The sequence below is a fragment of the Platalea leucorodia genome, assembly GCF_965183815.1.
Source record: "Platalea leucorodia genome assembly, chromosome: 4".
Taxonomy (NCBI): Eukaryota; Metazoa; Chordata; class Aves; order Pelecaniformes; family Threskiornithidae; genus Platalea; species Platalea leucorodia.
Genome location: NC_138826.1, coordinates 9,564,583 through 9,590,042, shown reverse-complemented (window position 1 = coordinate 9,590,042; position 25,460 = coordinate 9,564,583). Strand labels below are relative to the sequence as shown.

Sequence of the window (25,460 nt, the reverse complement as noted above, 5' to 3'; positions counted from 1 at the left end):
CGAGGTTAAAAGTTCAGGATGATTGGAAGGATGGTAAACTGTTCCACATTTTTAAAAGGGTTAAATGGACTATCTTGGGACATGCTGAAAATACCGCTAACTGCTATGAATGTGTTGTATGTTTTTTAAAAGTAATATTACAGGTCTTGTTGATAGAGGTGTTCTTTGATTCCTTCAAGGAGCTTGATTTAATACCATGTAAAAGAAATAACTAGACTGTCACCGATAAAATAGGTTAAAAACTGCTTTACAGAAGGAATTCAAAATATAGCTACCTGTAAAATATGTAGTAGCTGAGTGATTAATTGGAGAATTTTCCAGTGACGAGTTTTTCTCTGATGATAAACAACATTTTTATAAAAGATCTCGATCATTACATATAACTTTTCCTGATATAAAATTTTCAGGTAATTTAATAAGATTCACTGTGTGGTAAATAAAGGAAGATAGTTTCATTTTAAAGAGCTATAAATCATCCAGTTCAAAGTAATAATTTAGAAAATTGTCTTAATATCACTTAATGTAAAATGATCTAGGATCAAAGACTGTAGGCTGTATTGGCAAACGAAAGGCTGTCTTAGAGATTGTTAAAAGACTTGCAAATCAATGTAGGCAATAATTTTCACATGAGGAATTTTGAGTAGAGAGCAAGTGACCCTTTCTCTGAGATAGGCATTTGGGAGATACCGTTGGATCATAGTGCCCAGTTTGGGGATTGGCACTTTAGGGAGGAGTGTAAATACCAGCGAGAACTCAAGTCATGCCATGAAACTGATATGCTTACTAGGAAACAATCCTGCAATGGGAAGATTAAGAAGTTACTGGTGATTCTAACACTTGGTGGGCGTCCTTGCTGAGAGCTCCTGCACAGGCATATCTCCCTGATCCAGTGTGATGTGGGGATGCTCTTGGTGCTGGTACCTTTTGCACTGGGTGCAGAAAGGAAAAAAAGAGTTGAAGACTATTGAATTTGAGAGAAACTTTATTGGTACTTTGATCATTGAACATCAGTACTGCAAGCAAAAAGGGGATCTAATAGGGAGGAATTACAGGGTGTATTTACATTAGTCTGAAGAGGATCAGTAGGGTACCTTTTGAAGCAAATCTGATCCTCCACGTGTACTGTATTTTGGCTTGCATTGTGAGGTGGTTTGAAAACACAGGAACTGCATTCTTTTAGGATGAAACTACACCAGAACGTGAACGCCAGGGTTGCACATAATGCACACCAGCCACAAATGGGCACTCAGTCCTAGGGGTCAGATCTAGTCCAACATTAAAAAACCAATAAAAATTCTGGAATGTGTATAGTCAGTTGTTTCTCCCTACAGATCTGCTCCTAGCAGAAGACCAGATTCTGAAATTAAACTAATTAACTTTGAAATAAGTCTATTAGCAATTCAGGCAGCTTGAATTTTATAACATCCCTGTAGGGAAAAATGAGCCTTTATGTACGAAGAAAAGTAAACAAGGGAAGTGTAAAAGGAGTGCTCTGACTACTGCATTGTAAAATTCAGTATTTTGCCTTGCTTGTTACTGTGGCGTTTATTCTAACAGCATCTTGAGTATGGCCAGAACTACTATGTCAATGTGTGTCTATACTTAACTTAGGTTATCCTGAAAGGACTAACTAGAGTTGAGTTCATTCTGACTGCTTCAGTGGAAGGGTTTGAGGTCATACTCTTGTTTGGCCTGCCTTATTCCTCAATGCTGAGATTTAGCAAAGCTGTGCTTGTGTGGTGGTTGTTTATTGAAACCGCTGGAGAAGGTTTAAGATGTGAGCTCAGGCAGTGGCAGTTGAAATGCAGCCCTGGAAAGAGCTTGTGCCAAATGCTGAGAGGTCTGAAGTCTGAGATTTTGGCCTGTTGTGCCTGGATGTTCTTGAACAGAAAGCATACAAGTAAGTATTTTCAGAGAAGAGGACTTATGATGTAACATTTGCTTTGGACAAACCTGTTTTTGGAAGGAAAAAAAAAATTAGAAGCAGGTGTCTTTTACCTGTTCTGCCCTGTGATAATCCCCCCCTTTGTCTAGATTTTACTTTTCAGGTTTTTCTCCTGGCCAAGTATCAATTCAGTTGGAAGAAACTGCAGTTTTACAGTATGGGAGATGTCCTGTTAAATAGATGTGCATTAATACGATATATGCACGTTTGTGGTGTCATCTGACAATTAGAAATTAGAAATTTAGTGTCTGAGAATTCTGTGTCAGAAAATTAAGTATTCTTATTGCAAAAGAAAGAACATCACAGTTAAATGAAGAGCCAACTTCAGTTTTAAATACTTTCGTGGTGTCATCTGATGATTAGTGAGAGCAGGTTTAATAGAATTTATTGGATTCATTTCAGTAAATGGTTGGCTGCATTAAAATGGTTGATAATGCTCTGTATGTGCAAGTAGGCTGAGATTTCGGAAGGGGTTCCCCTACTATTTGTGAGTTTTAATGAAAAATGTAATCAATTTAAAATAAACCTATGACCTAAATATTTATTTAAAATGCGTGCACGTAAATGTAGCAAGGTAGAACATGCAAACACTTGATTAAGCTAATGAACAAATGCAGTACTATATCCTGAACACAAGAAGGGGGTAGATAGTGCTGATCTTCCTGATAAAGGAAGATACTAATTTTAGCTCATTATCTGTAGCACCTTTATTTAAGAATAGGAAGAAAGTGATTCAGGCAGCTCAAACTTGTTAGCTTGATTTCAGCAGTGAGTAAAGATCTAGACCATAATTTGAGGAAAGAAATAATTAAACATATGGTGTGATTGAATAGTGAAACAGTTGAAATGTGGATTTATCAATGTAGTTCATACTAAAATAATTTGTAAGAAAAGTGACAAGACAATGCAATGTATTTTATCTGAACCTCAGCATTTGATGATAGGAAGTCATTGAAACTGAAGAAGTCAGGGAGTACATAGGAGAACAGTAAGGGGAACACAGCTTGTTAATTGTGAAATGTGAGTGGGCGTGCTGAACAAGTAACTTAGGACGGAAAGATACCAGTACTACTTAAAGACTGATCATGGGACTGATCGCGTTACATAATTTTTATAATCTAGTCACAAGACTGCTAATGAAATCTAGTAATACAAAGGTGGGAGTTACTTTAAATATGAAGAAGGATCAGAATATCCTGCAAAAAAGCCTTGATGTGTGGGATGTAATTACTTCAGTATAAATTGTACATTCTATGGACTAAGAGTATTAAGAATTTGTTTTATAATCTTGGATTGAAGTGTGGAAGGTGACATGGGAGAAAACTTGCTTGTCTATCTCAATTAGAGTATGAACTAATTTATATGCTTAATTTTATATACTCTGTGAACTATAGGCTGTAAAGTGTCAAGTGCACTAGTAGGATATCAGTCACAAAATCTACAGTTAAATATATGAAAACGTTAGTACTAGATTTCATTTTTGTTACTACAATTTTATGAATACAAATTGAAACGGGCTCAGAGGGAGAACCATTAGGGCTATGGAAGATACTAACAGAGCATGGTTTGCTTAAACTGGTAAAATGGAGGCTGGGAGGGAATAGTGTTGCTGTTTATAAACGTGTGGTATGTATAGACTTAAAAGACAGACCAGCTCTTCAACTGGTAGAAGAATAACTGGTAGAAGAATAATTGGGGTAAACTTCCCATCAATGCATCTAGTTTGAAAATTGGAAGGAGGCTTTTGACTATTAGATCTGTGAAGTTTTCTAAAAGTTGTTAGCAGAGATATTAGAACTTGATATCCTACTGGCATTAGCATGAAGTCTCAGAATCTCTAATCCAATGGGTAGTGTCGGCTACTGCTAATCTGAAAGTCCCTGTTTCTTTTTGAGAGTAAGAAGCAAAACATTTTTTTTGTTTAATATTAAGATGACAAATCTCCTGCAGAATCTGCCAAAGAGTATACTTGTGCTCGGTCACAAAAGACTAGGAAGTCTTTCCATGCAATGTGCTTCCACTTAAGACTGCCGTGGCATCAGGCCTTATTCTTCTGTACCAGCCTACCTGATCTTGAGTTTGAGACCTGAAGTCAAACAGTTAAAGGGTGCTGTTGAGTGGTACATGCCAGTGGCAGGCCATGCAGCCCTTTTGGCTTGCCTGCTCAGACTTACCCTGCAGAGTCCCCAAGGCCAGATTGCCCTTGGATGATCTGCTCTTCCTGGCTGAGGAAAGAAATGGGACTGAATAATAGCAACCAGATGGCATTTCAAGAACTGCATCAGCTTTTGTGCATTAGGATTTATGACAATTTCATTCATGGAGGAGGCTGAGTCCTGGCACAGCTTGCTACCATGCTGCTTTAGCTGGAGACCTATCCAGGATCTCTCTACCATTATGTCTCATTTGGAGCAAGACTATTTGCAGGAGAGGGAAAATAATTACATCCCGTATGGGTGTTGCAGAGCTGTGCAGTGGCACTGTAGGAGTACATGAATACACTTACTATTAGAATGCCGGTGAGCCATTCTTGAACAACATTTACCTTTTCATTTACATAGCAACTTTATATTTTTATGTAGTTACTATCTCATCACTTTCCTGTAAGAAAGGTGATATGCTGCTTGGTAAAACTTGCAACAGAATTTTTATTGAAAGTATATTCAGATATATTTTCTTTTCTCAAAAATATTTTTCATAATCGCAAATTCATTATCACATGAAGATTTTATTGTGTACTTGAGAATAGTAATATTGAGTTTGTATTTTTGGTGGTTGAAAAATTATGTTAAAGCAATAATTCTCAACTCAACTGATCAGATATCAAACAAATGCAGAATAAATAACAACAAATACTTTATTTAAATGCCTTGATTAGATTGTGTGAAAAACAGGACTGTGACATTTATATTCAACACGTCAATACTTTTGTTTTTTTCCTGTGATCCCAAAGGAAAAGATTAGGGTTGAAGACAGTAGATGATGTTTTCTCATTAGATGGAAATTGATCTTATGACTTGAACTACTGGAACAAATTGTTACTTTGGCAGTTCATGAAACTCCTCAATAAATAGAAATTAGATTCCTTCTCTTGTGTGGGTAAATCGCTTTTTTAAACCTATAGAATTTTTTCCTACCTTTGAGGATAACGTAATTGACTTCCAGTTCAGGTTTATAAAGTTGTTTGCTGTTTTTTAAAGCGCGCTTTTTTTTTTTCCCCAGTGGATTGAGTGACACATTAGGAAGATAAGAAAAAAATCCAATTTGAAATAAATGGAGAAAAATCATATTTGCATAGAAAATAATAAAACATATTTTTCATTATCTTTGCTCTGCAGCTCTAATGCTCTGTTGCACAAAAGGCATGTATTTAGTGAATGGGATGTTTCTGAAGAAAAAATGTATTTATGGGTTATGTATTTAGGAAGATCTGTAAATTATAAGTCCTACATTTACCTTGCCTTTATAAGGCGATAGCCACACAAAAGCATTTCTCTTTAAATTATGTTTCAGTAGAAGTCAGTATTATTCTATTGCTTTGGGATTTTTCGACTATATATTCAATTTTTGTACTGATTGATACATACTGTGGTAAATCCATGAACGTTTTACACTTTCACTGAAGAGGCAGTCCTGGCTGCAGAGTCTTACTTGTGTTGGCACAACCGCGTGCGTGTGGGCAAGGTGAAATGCATAAGGGAACACCTGCGGATTAAAAGCTAGCCTGGCTAAAATTAAAAGCAAGTTTTAACCTGGCTGCATTCCCTCATCTGGTTCATGGTGCAGCCATGTGAAAACTGGTGCCGGTAGTGATGCTGGCTGAAGGGGAGGCAGTGAGGGGAGGCCAGGGGTGCCTCTTCTGTTGACAATGTCAGCTGATGTCACTTTAATGCATGCGTGCATTATGCACAGGGTATTGAGGTGTTCTTTGAAGAAAACCTGCTGCTTTCCAACTCCTGAGTTCAGGTGTGTCTCCTTAGAATGTGTCCTTCCTCCTCGCCAGAACAAGACCTGGGGACGTGGTGTTTCTGCTCTCTATCTCACCTTTCCTGTCGTTCAGTGTAGAACAGCAATGAAGCGCTGGGGCTGTAAGAAAGTTACCTGCGACGTTCTTTCGGTCACTGATCTGGTTAACAGTATTGTTAAGATTTTTGCATTGTTAACTTTCTGTAGAAGGTTTTTGCTTGTACTCATTTCAACACAGTCAATGTCATCTGAATATATTTTGGATTTGCTATGTGAATTCTTGTGGTTCCCTGTCTCCAGAAATGAAAATCTCCAATCAATTGGCATGCGAGTAGTTTGTGTGTTTTATTCATTGTTTGCCACTAGGGGACACTTCACCACTGCATTTCTGTGCCAGAATGGTAGCTGCAATAAAAGACATACATGTGTTTTCATTTTCTGACTGGAAGCACCGTTTTCATAATTCTAAGCTCTTCCCTGATCAAAGAATACCTAATCAATTGTTTATTTTTAAGGACATTTAGATTCAAATTCAGTGTTTCCTGCAGTGATTTACCAAATCAGAATCTTGCTGAGGTTACAATTCTGTTACAGTATCTATTATTAATGCTTAAGAAATAATATACTGAATTGTTCATACTCTCATTAGACCTCATTCAAATACCATTAATCTTCTCTGGTGAGAAGGTATAATGAACAATGGGAATCGAGTGTCTCCATCATTTAACAAATGGAGGGTAATTTGGATACAAGTGGACATCATTCTTCTACAGACTATTAGGAAAAGTTGACAACTGGTTAGGTACAGATTATTTGCCTGGTCGTTGTGTGTAAGAAGTAATTGTAACAAGTTGCCCAAAAAATGATAATACACATTGGAAAAATGTAATCTTCCCCCCCCCCCAGCCCCCTTGCCAAAGGATAATATGTTTTAAAATCATGAACTTGATGTAAATTACTTAGTTTATTTAGGAAACTTCAGCAGCTCTCTTCTAAATGCTTGTCCAGTCTCTCTTTTTGACTCAGTGTAAACCTTTGCATCCAGAGCATCCTTTGTCAGGGTTCCTTGCCAAGGAGGTCTGATACTTTTTGAACTATCTCCTCTTGTTGGTTTCGAATATGGCTTCTTCAAGCTGCATTTGATAAATCTTGGTTCTTATATTCAAAGAGACTGTAGTCTCCTCATATCCACCTTATTCACTTATCACTTATTTCATAGACATTTATAATTTGCTTCCAATTTTTTTTTTTTCCAAGTGGAAAAAGTGCTACCCAACTCAGTATTTCCAATTGTAGAAGCCATTCAGTTCCTTTGAACTTTATTACTCTTCTGTAAATGGTCTCCAGCTCTAATATATCTTCTTTTTGAGCAGGGCATACAGTTTTCTAAGTGTAGGCAAACCACTGATTTATACTGTGGGGTAACAGTGTTCTCTCTTCCTAACATGATTTGCTTTTTTGACCGTTGCTGGGTATTGGGGTAATATTTTCATGAGTTATCTTAGGAAGACTTTACTACTGACTAGTGATGGTTAGTTAAGAGTCTATTCTTTTTAGTCAAGCTAAAACATAGCTTACATAGTTTTAAATTTATCTATGTTGAATTTCATGTGTCATTTTATTGCTCAGTCACATGGTCAGACAAGAACTTGTTCTGTGGTTCTTCAAACCTGATCTTACTCTTCCTACCCACCAGTAATTGCCTTTATCAGCAAACTTTCTTCACTGCTCATCCTCTTTCAGGATCATTAATGTGTATGTGGAATATGCTGGGTACCAGCAGAAATCCTTGTGGGGACTCCACGGGTGACCTCCCTCCCTTTAAAAAGTGGCCATTTACTCCTGTCTACTATTTCTTACTATATCTTACAGTCAGTTATTTAGCCATGCAAAGGCCTTCATTCTCTTGCTACAACAATCAAGTTTCCTTAAAAGTCTTTGGTGAGGATTTCTGTTAAAAGCTTTGTGAAAATCCGTGTCAATGTATCGGTTGGATCACCCCATCTTGATATCTCCAAAGAACTTTAATAGGTTTGGAAGACAGGCCTTCTCTTTACGAAAGCTATACTGATTTTTACGAGTAAATGGTAATTATCAATCTATTGACTAGTTCTGTCCATTCTTATAGTTTCTGCTGATTTGTCTGGTAGAAGCAGAAGCATAGCAGGCTAGTAGTTTTCCAGATCTTCCCTGGAACCTTTTTAAAAAGTTGATGTCATGTGTGACATTTGGGATGCAGACTAGTTTTTTTTTCCTGTGTGTTTGCTTTTACTTTTTTACTTTGGTTTGTGTGTGGTTTTTTTAATTTTTTTTTTTTTTTTAGCATGTTATCACTGAGCGTCCAAAGAAGGTTATGCCCAATCTGACTTCAACAGCTTTATTTTTTTGTAATGTCCAGTAGCTTGAGGGAAGGATTTACCCCAGTTAAGGGATGCAATAATAATTTGGCTGTCATACAATATCTGTATGCCATCACTGATGATAAAAATTTCAATTCCATGATTGATAATGCTTAAAGTGGAACACGTTGGTGTCCGAAAAATTCAGTGTTCCCCATCTAGAAATAAAACCAGTCAGTAATGATGTACAGTCATTGACAAGAGGCAAATAGTGCATATGCTGTGGGGTTTTTTTTTGTTGGTTTTTTTTGTGGTTTTTTTTTTTTTTTTTTTTTAAGTGAAGTTCTGAATGTATTCAGGTTTTAAATAACAAGATTTTAAAGTTCTTCCAACATCTAGAGCATAAACTAATGATGAAGAGATCACATTTCGGTTATTACAGAACAAATGAAAAATAAATATTTCTACTATTCATGATTTTAATAATAATGTAACTTAAAAATGACCCATTTTGCTGACTTTTCCTTATTTAGCAAAAGTAATTGGCTAAAATATGTTCCAAAATAATGCATAGTTGTGGGTTTTGGTAGCTTTGTAGAATGATCTATAAAATTTTATGAAACTTAAATATTCAAATAATTCTTTTTATAAAGCACTTTACAGTGCATTTTATTTTTTAAAGACAATGCAGAATGGCATTGGCAAAGGGCAAATTTTGATTCCTGAAATTTAATATAATCTATATTGTAACTTAATTTACTGTAACGTTATTTGCTTTGATATAAGCTTACTCTGGTTAGTTCAAATGTGGTATAGTTTTTCTCCAGAGGGGGGTGTGTGTGTGTATATATATATACATGCAGTGTATACTGTGCTACACGTTCGACCTATACAGCATCTAAAAGTATGATGCACTACACCTTTCTTTCAATTTGTGACTCATAGAGTGTGTTTTCTGAGAAGAATACAGAAATCTATCATTACTTGAGCTAATCTAACGCTTTCAATTTGACTGACATCCCTTGTCATCAATTTTTTTCATGGAGCATCTGTTAAACATAAAAGCGTATACTGTATTTTATCAGAATGAGCAATCCTGACATCTGTAATTAAGCCTCCCCTGTTTCTGCTTTATTGGCTTTAACATCCCTGTCTAACAGATTGTACAAATTGCACATTTGTTTACAAAACAGGTCCAGATTGTTCTTTGAATGTCCCTTCCACGGAGTCTTACTGGATTCTACCAAATGTAAAGCCATTCAGCCCTTCTGTGGGGCGGGCTTCCCATAAGGCAGTCCTACACGGGAAGTTTATGTGGGTGATTGGTGGATACACTTTTAACTACAGTTCGTTCCAAATGGTGTTGAAGTAAGTGATTTCTCCTCTGTCATGTCCCTTCTGATGTGGCCTAGGGAAAGCTGATCTTACCAGGGAGGTAGCCTCCATCCTGCAATTTAACTGAAAGTTTTATATGTTTTTAGATTCTTTATTAGTGGTGGTATTTTCTGCTTGTAATTTTCTTATGATTTAAAAAAAGTTAAAATATGGGTAATACCGATCTATATGCGATACTAATGTGTAATTTCTTCAGTTTTGTGAAAACTGTTGCTATACTTCGATGCAAAGCATAAAACTGTTTGTAGTGATAAAACAGTAAAAGAAATCAGTGTGCTAATATTTTCAGATAGTACATCTAGAATGCTATTAGCATTATTGAAGTTAATTTATAATTATAGGAGACTTGTATTTAATGCATGCACTTAGCCTGTTGGTGCCCTGCCAGTAGGGTTAGGCAGGTCATCCATATTTCACTTCTTCATATTTATGACAGTTTGTGTGGTGACTTGTATATATGTACAGGCTCTAAATGTGGTAAATGCAAGTATTAGGGTATGTTTATTAGCATGTTTACTCTATTTTTGCCCACCTCTTGTTTTCTTCCACACCTTTGCAATCATCCAAAACAAATCCCGTCATCTTTGCTTTCTTTTTCTATCTCTGTAGTCTTATTTTTTACCTCTCTTCCATCTTGTTGTGTTTTAATCCATTAATGGATTAATTGTTAATTAAAACTTTAATGGAAATTAAAATTAACCATACATCTGAGAGGGAGCTCCACAATAAGTTTTCAAAGTGGTGCAAAATATTGTGGCATAAGCAGTTTAGTGGGGGTTTTTTTGGTGTGACTGGTAACAGTGAGCTTAGCAATCTAGTTTCATAACTTTCATGTAAGTCTGGTGATTTTTATTACAGTCCTATTTTCTGAGATTGTTGATGGGTCCCTGAAGGAGCTGCTTCTGTTTTCATTGATGAGCATTTAGTACGCTGTCGCTAGTTCGTACGCTTGTAACAGTTAAACGTGATCACGTTACTGCTGCTAACAAATTATTGACATCAGATAAACAACAGTGACTGATCAAGTGTGCACACTTTGCTGAACAGAAGTTAGTTCAAACATACAAAAGTCCCTATTTCTCTGCAGGTAGAAAATGTTTACTTTTCTATTTCTCTTCTAGCTACAATTTGGAAAGCAGTATATGGAACGTAGTACCTGTATCCAAAGGGCCACTCCAGAGATATGGACACACTCTTGCTTTATATCAGGTTTGGACTCTTCAGCATCCTATTTAATCAATTTCTTTGTGTGTGCTGTTAGCAATCTTAAAATGATTCACCATGAACACAGTTTTTTGAGGATAATTTAATTTCTAGTCCCTAAGCATTTTGTATTAGTGTCTCCTTCAGTACTTAGATCTATTGCACAGTCTTTTTCCAAAAGTTGTGCAATACATCTAAGTCATTTATTATCTGACCATAAACCCTCAAAGCTAGATCCACCAATAAAAGGGGGCTAATATAATTGGAACTGCAGTAAGCGAAGGCGAGCTGGTAGACAAGGGTGACTCCAGCATGGGCAGTGCCCTCGCTGACAAGGCACCATCCCCAGTACCAGGGACATTTGACAGCCCCAGATGTGGCAAGTGATGACCCAGGTCCAGGGACTATCCAGGGAGTCCAGTCAGGAGCAAAAGGAGGCAGAGCCAGAGACAGGACTGGAGAGAAGGCTACAACGTATGCCTGAGGGGTCCATCCAGGAGACAGGCTACCTACAGTGCAGGTCCAGGTCCATCCAGGAGGCAGGACCACAAGCAGTCAGGGCCTGAGGGTCCATGGCTGAGACCCAGCTGAGGCTGCTCAGGGCCATTAAGGCCTGTTAATGACCTAAAGGCCATGACAGTAAGAAATAAATGTGTTTTTTGGTTTTTTTTTTGTTTTTTTTTTTTTTTGTTTTTTTGTTTTGTTATTACTCTTAGTAAAGAACCAAGCCATTATTAAAATACAAACTGTCTTTCTATAGTATCATTTTACTGTGAGTTCAAATAAAGATGAACTATTGGCAGTTTTGCTTTTACTGGTATCATGTAGTCTGCATGCTGCTTTATTGCAAGCACTTTTAAAGGTTTATTTCACTAAAAAAAAAGAAAGGATTCTTTGTACTGATAGAATATAGAAACAGAAATGATCTTTATTAAAAAACCAAAAGTTGCCTTTTGTTAATTTATTAATTTTTGGCTAGCGTTAGTCATGTCTCCAAAATATAAAGGACCAAAAGTGAATGCAGTGCATAATTTAGCCTTGTGCAGATGATGGCAAACTTGTTAACTGTGACAGAGAAATGCAGAATTTATATCCCAAATTTTCACTTGTTCGTGTAAGACGCCTCCCATAGGGAAGAACAAAAATTGTATCAAGTCGTACCAGAGTGTTCATCTAACCTGGTAACATGTCTTAAATAATGGGTAACAGCGAATGCCTAGGGAAGAATATAAGAAAAAATGACAAGAACATATAGAAGCTTCCTCAGAATACTGTCCTAGTCTGCAGCTGGGATTTTTTTAAGGTAGTGGAGTATTTTTGTGGAAAGATTATGAATCCATGTTTTTTTATTTTTTCCAAATTTTTGGACCATATATTTATTTTAACATTGATACTATCCTATGCCTAAGAATTCCCATGTAGTTTGTGAAGAAAAAACACCTTCTGGAAAACTGGTACTAGTTTAATTTTGCTAATCCCTACTTCTTATGCTATTTTCCATTTATTTTCTCTGTACCACTCATGATTTTCTGTAAGTCCATCATATCCTCTCTCTATCATTTCTTTTTCATGCTGAAAATTCCTTGCGTTTTTAATAATCCTCTAGAAAGAAGCTATTTCATACCTTAGATAACATTGTGTCATTGCCTCTTCCTCTTCTAGTTCTGTTATATCCCTTGTGAAATAGGGGGAATTGCAGTCTTTAGTGTACTGGTACCTCAGAGATTGATGTCATAGAATTAACAGTCTAATTTTTTCCTATTAATGCTTGATGGTATTTTAGCTTTCTGAAAATCTGCTCTTGGCTTTGAACTGGTATTTTCACAGAACTATTGGTTATAACCTCAACATCTCATTCTAGTCAATTCAAAACCCACCGTCGTATGTACAGACTTAAAATTGTTTTTTCTTCCTATGCATCACTTCATGCTTATCTATGTGAACTTTTATTTATCCTTTTATTTGTCCTTGTATTGCACGTTCAGTATTATGAGATTCTTCTGCAAGTCTTTACTTTTGACCCTTATCTCAGCTATTTTGAGTAACATAGTATTGCCAAAAAACCGCTATCATTTTTCCATTCATCCCTGTGCCAGATTGTTTCTGACTATGTTGAACAAACAAATCCCAATTGTAGATCTCTGTGGGACACCGCTAATGACCTCTATTCGTTTAAGAAGTGAGCATTTTTTTTCCCCAAACTTTTCTTTACCGAATTATTTACCCTTGTGTTATCTGCCTTGCTTGTCCCAGAGCAGCTTAGTTTCTTTAAGGCATGAGGAACATTATCAAGCATCTTTTGGATATTCCAGGTAACTGTATCAACCAGACCTTCAGGAAAATCCAATGATTTGCAAGGTATAACTTCTGTTTTCAAAAGTTGTTAGACTTTTCCTCTGTCTTATCCATGTGTTCACTGAATTCTGTCCTTTCTGCCTGTTGCTTTTCAGTCTCTTGGTAGTGACACGTTTTTAAGGAGGGAGTTAAACGCTACGGACAGGGGTCAGCTGTATTGTTCTTAAATTCCTTCAGAACTGATTCTGGTGACTTGTTGCTGATTATTTTGTCAGTTTTGTTTTTCTTTTTTTACTATAACCTTCTCTATTAATTTCTGCTATGGAAATGCCTGTAAAGTCTACCATGAAGAGCTCACAGGGGAAGATTAACTTCATTTTATTGCTATGGCTTTATCTTCTCAGAATACTTCTTCAGACTGTTGGCACCACAAATTACCTAGTTTCCTGTATTTCTAATGCATTTGAAAAATTATTTATTAGTACTTTATATATAATTCTGCAGGCAGCTTATTAAACTGTTTCATGGCTTGCCTTTATATGTCTCAGCGTTTTAATCTGCTGGAGCTTTTGAACCTTTATTTTGAAGTATTCTTTTTTTTCTAATAGTCTCCATGTAAGCTTTATTTATGTTATTTGTAATGGGAAATTTTGTGTGGTGTGTGGTGGATTTTGTTGTTGTTGTGTTTTTTTTTTTTTTTTTTTTTTTTTTTTAAATAGGAAGCATTCATGTGATCTGAGCAGATGTCCTTAAAATATCTCCATATTGTCATTACAGATTTTATCCTTTTAGTTGTACCTTTTAGTTTCTTTTTATGATCGGTCTTCCTTTTATATAGTGCCCCTTTTGAAGTTAAGCAGAATTGTAGTAGTGGGTGGATTTTTTTTTTTTTTTTTTTTTTTTTTCCTTTCCCCTGGCATCTATTGCTCTTCCAGAGACGATGAATCTGTGCCTGCATGGTTAATACTGTAGAGGTGTTTTTCAGTAGTAATATGAACTAGATTCTGTGCATGCCCCAACATCAACTCAAAAATTGCTTTTCTTCTTGTCAGTTCCCTGATTCATTACTAATGTATTATCTGTTCTTTGAAAGGTCAGATCTTTCTGACTGGTATCTTTGGTTATTACAGTTCTTGTAGAATATGGACCTTTTAGTTGGAAAACATTCAAGTAATGTATCATTTAGCAGTTCAGAATAAAGGCTTAAAATATCATTTAACCTTTTTATTTGACAGTGCTAATATTTTCTTAAGATATTCCAGACTAAAAGGTAACCGTTTTAGAGATACTTTTACCAGCAAATATTAAATGTAATAGGCCTGTGTTAATTCAGAGATCTTTTTGGATCTCAGTGAGGAAATGCAACTCTTGTTAATGAAAGCTACAAGCAAGTGTGTAGTGAAGAAGCTGCTGCTGTTGTCAAAGGCATGTGTTTATTAGTAATTAGAATTCACTAATAATGAACACAGCACTACTCATGTTAATTAACTACTATGTTGCTTATACTAGTGATTATGTCAAATGTCAAAAATTACATGGGCCAAAAGGAGCTGATCATGTAAGTTGAAGAAATTTCAGGTGAAAAAGTACCTCCTTTTGAAAGAAGTTCTTAAATTAACTTGTTAGGATAAACTTTTGGTATTTTTCCTTTCAGATGTTCAGTCTGTTGAAAAAAACCAGAAAAATAATTTAGCGCGAATGGTAGTAGAACATAATACCTAGAGATGGCAGCTTTGAGCTGTGTTTTGAGCTGTGTACTAGTCAGTGTGTAACGTTTTCTTTATAGTTGAGAGAAAAAATATCCACAGAGAAGAAATTAGATTAAGTTTTTGACTTGAGCTCCTGAGATTTCAAAGCCTAGCGCTAGACCAGAGTGAGAGCAGAGAGCTAGTATTGCCTGATTGTGGTGCAAGGTAAATTGAAGCTATATAATTGACTCTGTGGAGAATGAAATAAGTTACTGTGCCCATTTCCCTCAGAAAGCTTCTTTAGTTAAAACTGAAGTACTGTACTTCTCTATTCTGAAGAAAAAAAGATCAGAAGACTCCCACTGATGTATAGTTATAACAAGTGACTAAGACTTTTTATGCATTTATAGAGGAGAGATTATGAAAGTGTTCTTGCTTTTAGACCAGCTAAACTGTTGGACAGTATTACCTTCAGTGCCTCTTCAGACTGGTTATTGAGAAGGTGCTACCTATATCTGCCAGCAATTGGTTCTTCCTTATCTCAAAGATTATACATAGTTCCTGGCATCTTGATACTGAAAAATGTCAACATACTTTGAAATAATTTGTATAAGAAATAGGATTATAAGGAGACTGGAGGAAATGGCTTGTGAGGTTTTTAAAGTAGGTACATATAGGTTTACTAAGTAGTGACTAGATAGGGAGTTAGACAGTAAATTGAAAAATACTAGATCCCTGGAATAAAGTAGAAAGGGAGTTGCATATGGGGTGAGTATATAGTCATTGCTGGGAGTTTACTCAGTAGTGAGCTTGTGGTTGTATCACAGAATTCGACCTTGTAATTAAACGGTTGTTTTAGTCCCAATATGGTGGAAGGATGACTGGGCACTGAGATTTGTTTCCTTTGAGAGTGGCAATAGGAATGAAGCAAACAGGCAGGCTAACATAGTAGTAATCGTAAAGATGTTTTCCAGTATACGGACCATTTTATATGTAGTCGAATTTAACTTGACTCATTTGAGTTTTATGAATGTTACTTCCAATTTTAAAACTTTATTAAAAAAGGGTAATTGCTTTGATTCCTTTTCCAAATTAATTGATATTGATGTTGAGTCTGTATATCTCTTCTGGTATTTTTTATTAGTCTAATCAAAAGCTAGTGTTAACAAAACAAAAAAGAGTAAAAACTTTTTCTGCTTTAATATGAATGAGACAAAATCTTTCACTAAATGGTTTGTTATTATTTTACATGCCTGTTTTTGCTGGCTGTGGTAGTGTAATTTGGAAGAGCACTAGGAATGTAAAAGTTTGGTGTGGTTTTTTTTTTTTTCTAACTATTAAAAATTCTTAGGTTGTACGACCAAGTTGCATAGTTTTATTATTTTATGACTTTAAATTACATCTTATGCACAACTTCCTTTCTAATTCTGATTTGCAGACCCAAGAAGTATATGAGAAGTAGGTTAGATGAGCTGTCATACACTTTTTGCATGTAGCCTAGATAAAAGCCTACTCAGAGGTCCTCTTCAATGAAGTGGACCTTACTGATCAAGAGATTGGTTCCTTTACATAAAAAAGTGATATTTTTCATTCCTTGTTTCAACATTATATTCCAATTGGTTTGAAAATGAAAGTCTAAGCCGGATCAGCTTTTATGTCTAGCAAATCTAAAAGCAGATGCCTAGTTAATACTTTTCTATGCAGTCTCCATTACTTATTCCTTCCAGTATGTTTAATCCAAATATTAAATGTACAAAAGATCAGACTGACATGTCTGCTAAAATTCCAGCTTATATCTTCAGCAGTTTTAAAGCTCTGTTCACATAGTTTTATTTGCTTGCTTTACTATTTTCCATAACTGTAGGATTTTTCCTGCAAACAAGTAAATTTCAAATTTTTTTTTTTTTTTTTTTTTCCAAAAGTACACTACCTTATTTTCCTGTCCTATATTTTGAATGACACTGTAGTCCAGGAAAAAAGTTATTGACTTTTAAGATATATAGGAACCAACTTAATCTAATCCTTCAATGAATTAATACCTTTAGCGCTGGCCAGCAACAACGTGGAAAACTGTAGAAATAATGAAGAAATAAAGTGACAGCACTCTTGATTAGGCTAACCTCCTGACATACAAATTGCTGCAGTGTCTACTGTCTTGAACTTGAATTTGGTCCTGTTGGGAAGCTTATGTTATAATATGCTCCTCGTGTGACTTGCAGGTTCTCCTTCCTTAGGTTCTTCCTCAGTGAGGATACAGTTTCACAATAAGCTAAGAATAATAAAGCAGGCTGCAGGAGGAAGAGTTAAGTGAAGACTGCTTTCCAGTCTGTCAGCCCGGATCTAATGGGAGGATTATGGGATCAAGTAGGGATGTTGATTATTCTTTTTTTTTTTTTTTTTTCTTTTGATATAACACATGAAAGAATGTTCTTGATGTTGTTACCATATTAAGGGAGGTAATGGTCTGAGGAAAGGAAGAGGAGGCATTAGACAGTCCTAAACCAGGTGGTACATATTGAATGCAGAAAACAGGCTTGTAATGGATGAGTTATTGCCAGATGACTTCTTTTGAGTCTTACTTGTATTTTGCTTGGAAAAAAAAATCTAGAAATTTCTTAATGATATACAGGTTTGACTAAACTTTTAGGAATTTCAGGTAAGCATAGAGAACAAAAGTTTTGATGAAATTTTGAGTCCTGTGAGTTTACATAACGTTAATTTATATACTATATGCATTGGTACAGTCTAAGGGAGGAAAACAGGTAGATAATCTTGTTTCAAGAAAATAGAGAATGACTGTTCTTCATGTGGTTTGTGAGTGGCATTTCTTTGGCCAAATTTTCAGGAACAGATTGGACTTATATAAGAATTAAGGCAGAAAACTTGTTTCTGAGAGATAAGCTTTTCTATGCAGCCATGATATGGTTAAGAAATACAAAATGAAAATTATGTGGTTATTTTAACATGATTGATTTACTTCCAATTCATTAGAAATGGATTATAAATTGCCTCCTTATACATTTCCTTTGCACTTTTTTTGTGGTAATTACCTGATAAGATTCTTTTGGAATGCAGGCAGGATTTGCATAACAGTGTAGTGTTCCCAGGTACAGTCAGACAAGCTGATAAGTATTGTTCTTTTAGGAAAAAAGAAAAATTGCAAAGTCTAAAAGAATAAAAATATGAGCTTTAGAGAATTCTTGAATTGCTGCATTTATATGAAATATAAAATCAATATTAACTCTGAGATATGGTGTAGGGAAGAGAGCCTGTCCAAGGTCAAAGGAACTAATGATTTTGGCTGTCTGTTCAGGATTCAATGTGAAGTACGTAGAAGAGTTACTCTGGTCTGCCGTATAGTTTGTTGACTGAGACTTATCAGACAAGTGGGTGCTCTTACTTGCTCTTTTGGTGATCTTGTTGAGTAACTTCCTTGCTCTGTTTCAGTTTTTTCTCACTGTAAAATGCTCCTCGGTGAAGCGATTTGAAGTCTTGTTAAAACTATGCAAAAGCTAAGTGATACTGTTGAGGCATGATTTTTCAGGAATTACCAAGTACGTGGCCTTGGAAATCAGGAACACGAGACAGCTGTTCATTTTTGAAATTTTTTATCTTTTTACCTCTATTACAAATAAGTATTCATTTAGCTATTTTATGGAAATTCTGTGGGTTACTTTGTCAGTTTTTATGAAACTTCAAATGCACAAATCACCATGTTAATTTATGATTACTCACTTAAAGGAGGATTTATTTTTGGATTTGAAGCCTTTATTAATTTACAGAAATTAGTGCTTTCATGTAGATCCTGAATGTCTTCGTTACTGTAACTCTAAGGATAAATGCACGTTGAAAGATTTTATTCTCTTTCTGACTTCTAAAAGAATTTTGCCCTCAAATTATAAAGTTCAGACTGCTAAGCCAATTACCAGTTGTTTACCAGAACTCTGTGTTTTTCCTGTGTTATCTGTTTAATCACACTAAGTAAGTGACTTTTCAAAGTTTTTGGTTTTGTATTCTTTTTTTTTTTATTATTATTTAAAAAAGAAAAATGTTTTTACTTTTACAATTTGGATATTGTTGATGATCATCCAATGGATTACTTTTGTTAATGTTTGTAATAGAAAATTAAATAAGGAAGAGGCACTCCAGAGGTTGTTTTCATGGAATCAGGAAGAATAGTTGAAGTTGGAAAGGACCTCTGGAGATCATCTTGACCAGCACCTCTGCTCAAAGCATGGTGAACTACAGCTGGTTGCTCCAGACATCATCCAGTTGGGTTTTGAGTATCTCCAGGGATATTCAGTTCCACAATGTCTCTGCGCAACCTATTCCAGTCTTTGACCATCCTCACTGTAAAAAGAAATGTTTTTTCTTACATTTAAATTGGATTTCTTGTAACCGAGTTTGTGCCCATCACCTGTTGTCTGCTCACTGGGTAATACTGAGAAGAGTCTTGCTCCTTCTTTTTTCACCCTCTCCCACCAGGCATTTAATTTTATTTGAATTATTTGGTTATTTAAAAAACCCCCACGTTCTCCAAAGATGCTGATGATATCAATAAGGTGACGAAATTAAGAGGAATTTTACTGCCTTAAATTGTCTTAATTCCTCCAGCAAGCTTTCCAAATTGTGACAGTTGACTTTGAGTTCTTCTCCTGTATTTGAGCTATTCTCTTGTTTCCATTTTGGCTAGTGGAAATGTGTGTGTCAGTCATTACTCTGTAAGAGAAATATTAGATCAGACTAATATTTTCTTCTTCTTTTGAGAAATGGGATTTAACTGTTTTGTTCAAATCCTGGCTTTGATCTTATGATTCCTGCCTTCTGCTCTCATCCTCTGTGCCCAATATGCACAGTCAACTATTTACAGATCATATACCTTTTGTCATCTTTCTTTATCATTATGGTTCATCAAAAATTTCTACTGAAATAATTTTCGCAGGGGAAAAAAGCTGCTTTGAGAAAATGGAAATATTTATTGGAAAGTTTTGGTTCCACTGAAGCTAAGAGGAGCTATGCTAGCTGTTTGTTTTTTGTTTTTTTGTTTTTTTTTTTTTTAATACAGCTGTTTGTTGGCTTGCACCTGAACAGTTGCCAAGAAACCAACTGATGTGATCTGTAGGTAGAGGAATATCATGAATGAGTGAGCTGCCTACCTGCTCGGTTTACAGCAAGAAATTTCTCATTTTTGGTGGAATTCCCTACTGAGCAGGAACTCTGAATTACAAATTCAATATACAGTGTAGTTTTATGTACTTCAGTTCACATATGGTAATATTTATACAAAATTTTCATTGAAAAATCTCAAGGTTTTTAAAGGTTTATGTAACTGCTTAGATAATTTTATTAATGTGAAGTAATATATCCAAAATGACCAACGTTAATTTATTGAGGAAACACCTTCACTATCTGGCACCGTGATTAAGAGTGTTGCTTTTGACACATGGTACCAAAACTTGAAAATATGAATGTGTTGGAGGCCTTCTGTCGTCTTGGTGCTTATCTGCCTGTTGTTTTGTTATCTGTTCCTTGGACAGACTGCCTCTTGGTCTTGTCCCTCCTCCAGGCTGAGGAGCAGATCTTTTAACATCTTCCATCTGGGCCAGACTCTTGACACTTTTTCTCACTAATTTCACAAGGACTCTCAGTTTTATACTTTTTGTTGTTGTTGTTTTTCATCTCATTCCTCTTGTGGTATGCTCTTATTATAAACAAATATCTAGTATGCTTTATTCATTTAAAGATCAGCAGTTTTTGTGTACTAGCACTCTTGAAGGTTTATATCTTGTGTGTTGTTTCTGTCAGAAAGCCTCACCTTTAGCATATACCTTGATTTATACTTAGTTTGTAAGTAAGTTAGAAAGGTAGTATAAGCTTATAAGGGAATTCCTTCCTTCTTTTCTTCACAATCTTTAGGCTGCTTCGGACTATTTGCACTTGTATCCTTCCTATGATCTCTTCCTGATTAAGCTCTCCAGATAAATGTCCACCTTTATGTGCGTAGGACGTTGGCTTTTGTCCAGTATAACTATGCATGTAACTTTTTTTTTTTTCATTTGGTATTTCTTCTACTGACTTTGGTCTGTGAGCCTTTCTTTCTCCATGTTCAGCTGATCATCACTAACTTTTAAAGTGTTTTTCAGCAGCACTAGGAACTTCTTAATCTCAGAAATAGCCCTGAGCAAAGCTTAGTTAAATCTGTTTTTGTGGTTGATAAAGCAGTTGTCATGACCTTCTTGTCTTTTTCTCTGTGAATAGTCTTGTGTACAGGATCTGCTGTGTCATTTATAAAGATTGCTCCTCACAGAAGTGTTCTTTTATCTGAACTTTGAATCATTTAAGCAGAACTGTGAGGAGGACTTTCTTACTGTCAGCTGTGTGAGTAATCGTTTCAAAGTTCATGCAGCTCTTGAGGTCACCTTTTTTTGTGTAGTGTCTTTCCTCAGTGTCAGAAATCTTTTTTTTCAAATATTGTTATACAGCACCTGCAACTCCCTAATTAGCTCTGTCTTTCTGCTGTAGTCTGTTATCTGCATTTAAAAATAAAAAAAATAATTGGTCCACTATGTTAGTGATGCTGATTTGCCTTTTGAGATCGATGTGGCAGTGTAATGAATGAGCCACATACATACAATCCTTTCAAGAACAATATTTGTTTAAGCCATTCCTTTGGATCAGTGCACACTCTTTGAAATGTTGTTTTATCTCATAGGAAAACAATGAGTTCAGATATATATATGTAATCCTACTACAAATTCCTGTTGAAGGATGTGAACACCTTTTGTTCCAACACCACCAGCCCAAACTAATCGGTAACACAGAGTATCACTACCTAGGAGCAACTTCAAGTTCCAAATCAAGAAATATTTACCTTCCTCAAATGGAAATATAGTTGCAAATCCTGCATAAATTTCAAGTGTACTCTTCAAGACAGGTCAGGCAGTTTGGTTGGCCATTTACTGACTAATCTCTCTGAGTAATGAGGAAGTTTTTCGTGTGGTCCTGGACTCTGTTGTTTACCATCAACCACAGGTATATAGACAACATTATAACCCATTCAAGCCTTTGTTTTGCTGGACTAAATAGAGTGTCATTCTACTGATCATCTATATTTTACATGCCTGCCAGTTTGAGTTCATCTTTCTTGATGTGTATGATGATAATAGCATGCAGTTTACATTTTGATTTAGATCCCATCAACTTCTTGTACAATAAGTCTGAAATTTCTGCATGGCTGATCCAAACTTCTTATATTAGGTAGTTTCTTTATATTCTAGCCTCTTTTTCTGAGGCTTAGTGTTCCATGCCAAGCAAAACTTTGCCAAATGTGCTAAACCTGCAGCTTCCTTCTTTTTTTTTTCTTTTTTCTTTTCTTTTCTTTTCTTTACCCAGGTAAAATTGAATTTAGGGTAAACCCTAGAATATTACATTGCAGTATGCAGAAGATAACTGCCAACTGCACAGACACACAGGATGCAGAGTGCATGTGGTTCTGGTATGTCCTAGCAAAGACTAAGTATCATTCTCGGAAACAGAGGCAGTTTTTTCTACCCAGGATAAACTGTCCTTGAGCCAGTCTGTGAAGCCAACAAGCTGGAATATGTTCTGTGACTTTTTGTGCCTTGGTTTGCTACTCTAGATGAAGTTTGAGATTTAGTAAGATTTCCTTTCAGTCAATATTTAAGTAAATCATTCATTACTTATCAAAACAGATGGCATTGCTGTTTGAGGTGTTTGGTTAATGAAGACTGGAAAATCTGTTTTGCATCCCTTTAAAAGAACTCAAAGTACCCTCTTATGGGATTTGGTTTTAGCACATGTGCCTGAGAGGATGCTATACACACATTGTCCCTTTTCTTTGGGCTCTGATGACTGTGAAGTTTCTCAGGACCTACGTTACTTTGCTATTAAGAGAGAATGTGCTCTCTTGTGCACATGCTGAATGAAATCCCTGTAGACTGTGTGGAAAATCACATTTTAGTTCTGTGAACTGTTCCTTGAGAAGACAATATAATATCCTTTCTGTTTAGTTTTTTTTTTTCTAATAGACTGCTGCAGTATGAATTAGAAGAGCCATGTAATTAAAGTTTTTCTGCTTGAAGTAATCCAGTTGAGATTCATTTTGGTGTCATTTTCATGGCTGGGTTTATTTTTCAGAGAAATAGTCTCCTTATCATCATTGTCGGTTTAGTTTAAATATCATTGGCTGGGATTAGTGTCTGATATTCAGCTGGTTAATGTAGTATTAGTTAAATGTGAACATTTAAATCAGATTGATCAGTTATGAAATATTAGGCAGCACAGAAGTATGCAGTTCAGATGTTACCTTTCTGTAATCCATTATTTGCTTTATCTTCTCTCCCTTCTAATTTTTACAGGAAGACATCTACATGTATGGGGGCAAAATTGAAACAAATAATGGGAATGTTACTGATGAGCTGTGGATTTTCAACATACACAGTCAAACATGGAGTTCCAGATCTCCTGCAGTACTTGTACATGGCCAACAATATGCTGTGGAAGGTCATTCAGCACACATAGTAGAGCTGGACAGCAGAGATGTGGTTATGATTATCATTTTTGGATATTCTGCCATATATGGTTACACAAGCATTGTGCAAGAATACTACATCAGTAAGTCACTTTCAAATAATTTTTTTCATGTACTGATAAAAAAAAAAAATCAGGATTTAAAGCAAAGAACATGCCTGTTTTCACAAAGAAAAATATGTATTTTGCAAAATAATAAAACCTCATCTTTTTTCCTTCAAATTATGTGGATCAGATTTCTTGTTAAGCAGTAGCATTTCATACACGTTTGCAGTATAATGGCTTTGACTATGTGTTACTGTGTACATGGCTGTGGTACTCTAAAGGGGGTAAAGGTTGAAACCAGAAATTCCACAAAGTGGTTATTGTTGTGTTGAGTTACTTTTCTTTACCACAGACTTACTGGTTTTACCACAGAGTAGACAGCAAAAAAGAATAACTAGAGCAAAAAGAGAAAGGGCAAAACAGAATACAATGAACAGTGCCTACTCCAATAGTTTAGTTATTTTGAAGGTTCTTTAATGTTCCTGTAATGTTTTCATCCTGAATTTCGAAATGTAATAGCTTAGTTCATCATTGTATGTAGGGTTCTCTCTAAAGTGTATACATGTTGCTACTAGAGAAAATAAGAGAAAAATAACATTAGTTCTTTAAATAACCTGCCACATCTCTCTGGGATTTCCCTTGTGGGTTCTTATGATGGTAGTTTTGAAATTTCATAACAATGTTGAATAAGGATAAAAGAGAATGGGAATAAGAGGAAGAGCACCATGATGTGCTTTATCCACACTGAAAAATTTGATTAAACTGCATAAAGCTACTATAAAACTCTGGTCTTAGAATGATGTTTCACAACAATATTGTAAGATTTGTTAAGTATTAAAGGCCTTTTGTTTAAAAAAAGTGAATTTCTGAAAGGTTTTTTTTTTTTTTTTTTTTTTTAAACCTACAAGAGATATTTTTTTTTCTTGAAGATAATATGTTCTAGTTTTCTGCGTGCTCATTCACTCTAATGCCTCTTGGAACTTCGAATTATTTGCTTCTTCACATGCTGCTTATTTAGACTGGAGTAGAAGTACCAGTATTGTTCTCACCTATTATTGTGGTTAGTTTAATTATGAACAGGGAAATGAGAAGGACGAGGAGTACACGATTCACTTAGTGTGAAATTTTCTGTCTGGCGGATTTTATTGCTGGCCTTATGGTTGAAATGTACAACTTGTTCCTATTTTAATTTTTTTTTAATGTTAAAGCTATGTTTGTGAAGGATTAATAAAACAGACCATAACTAAGCCTATATAAAACAAACAAACGAAGAAAAAAACCCCAAACCTTTCATACCATGGTGATAAGCTTTGAGTAGGAGAAAGCACTTATTTCTCTGGCAGTTATTATGGGTCTGAATTATTCTCAAGTTTTTATGTCTCCTTTCCAAGATGATAATTTTATCACATATTAGTGAGAAATTTAGTTTCTTAGAAAAACTATGCTTCATTTACATCAAATATAAACTAAACATAACAATATAGGGTATTACTGTGGAAACTCATTGGTTTCAGTGAGTCTGCTCATATGATGAAAGATGCTTGGTGCATGCAGTGCTTTGCAGAACATGGTCTATATGATGTAACTGAACCATTTCTGCTGTGGATAATTCTCATGTTTCATTTTACCTCATTGCATCTCCCTCCTTCCCTTCCCTCCTAAGGTATATGAATTTTGTGGCAAAATTTCCTGAATTCTGTGTCAGCCGTAGCATTTATCTACCATTTTGCAGCTGTAGGATCATTTTTCACCATAAAATTCCAGATGGCGGTTTGACTGACTATTTTTTGGGGGGGAGTTTAGCAGCTTAGAATCCAAACTTAGAAGACATAGGAAGTGGTAGAAGTATTGCCGTGAAACCACCTGAATAGGAAAGAAAAATTGTTATAGAAAAGAGCTTCTGATATTATGTAAAGAATAATTAGAGTCCCATTTTCTCTCTCTCTGCTTGCTTTTAAAACATACATTGCCTTAACATTTCAAATTCTACTCCTTTATTCTGTCTGAATGTTATCAGTCATGGCTTTTAGTTCT

At 35.5% G+C, this 25,460-nt stretch overlaps 1 protein-coding gene across 1 annotated transcript in view; it reads left to right on the top strand.

Annotated features, from left to right (window-relative positions):
• Positions 1-25,460, top strand: part of ATRNL1 (attractin like 1) — a gene marked incomplete at both ends in the record, with an annotated part of 524,731 nt that overhangs the window by 54,568 nt on the left and 444,703 nt on the right. The window contains 3 exons of the mRNA XM_082310449.1: positions 9,444-9,618; positions 10,767-10,854; positions 23,210-23,465. Of these exons, the coding sequence (XP_082166575.1) occupies positions 9,444-9,618; positions 10,767-10,854; positions 23,210-23,465 (519 nt within the window). The remainder of the gene's footprint in view (positions 1-9,443; positions 9,619-10,766; positions 10,855-23,209; positions 23,466-25,460) is intronic.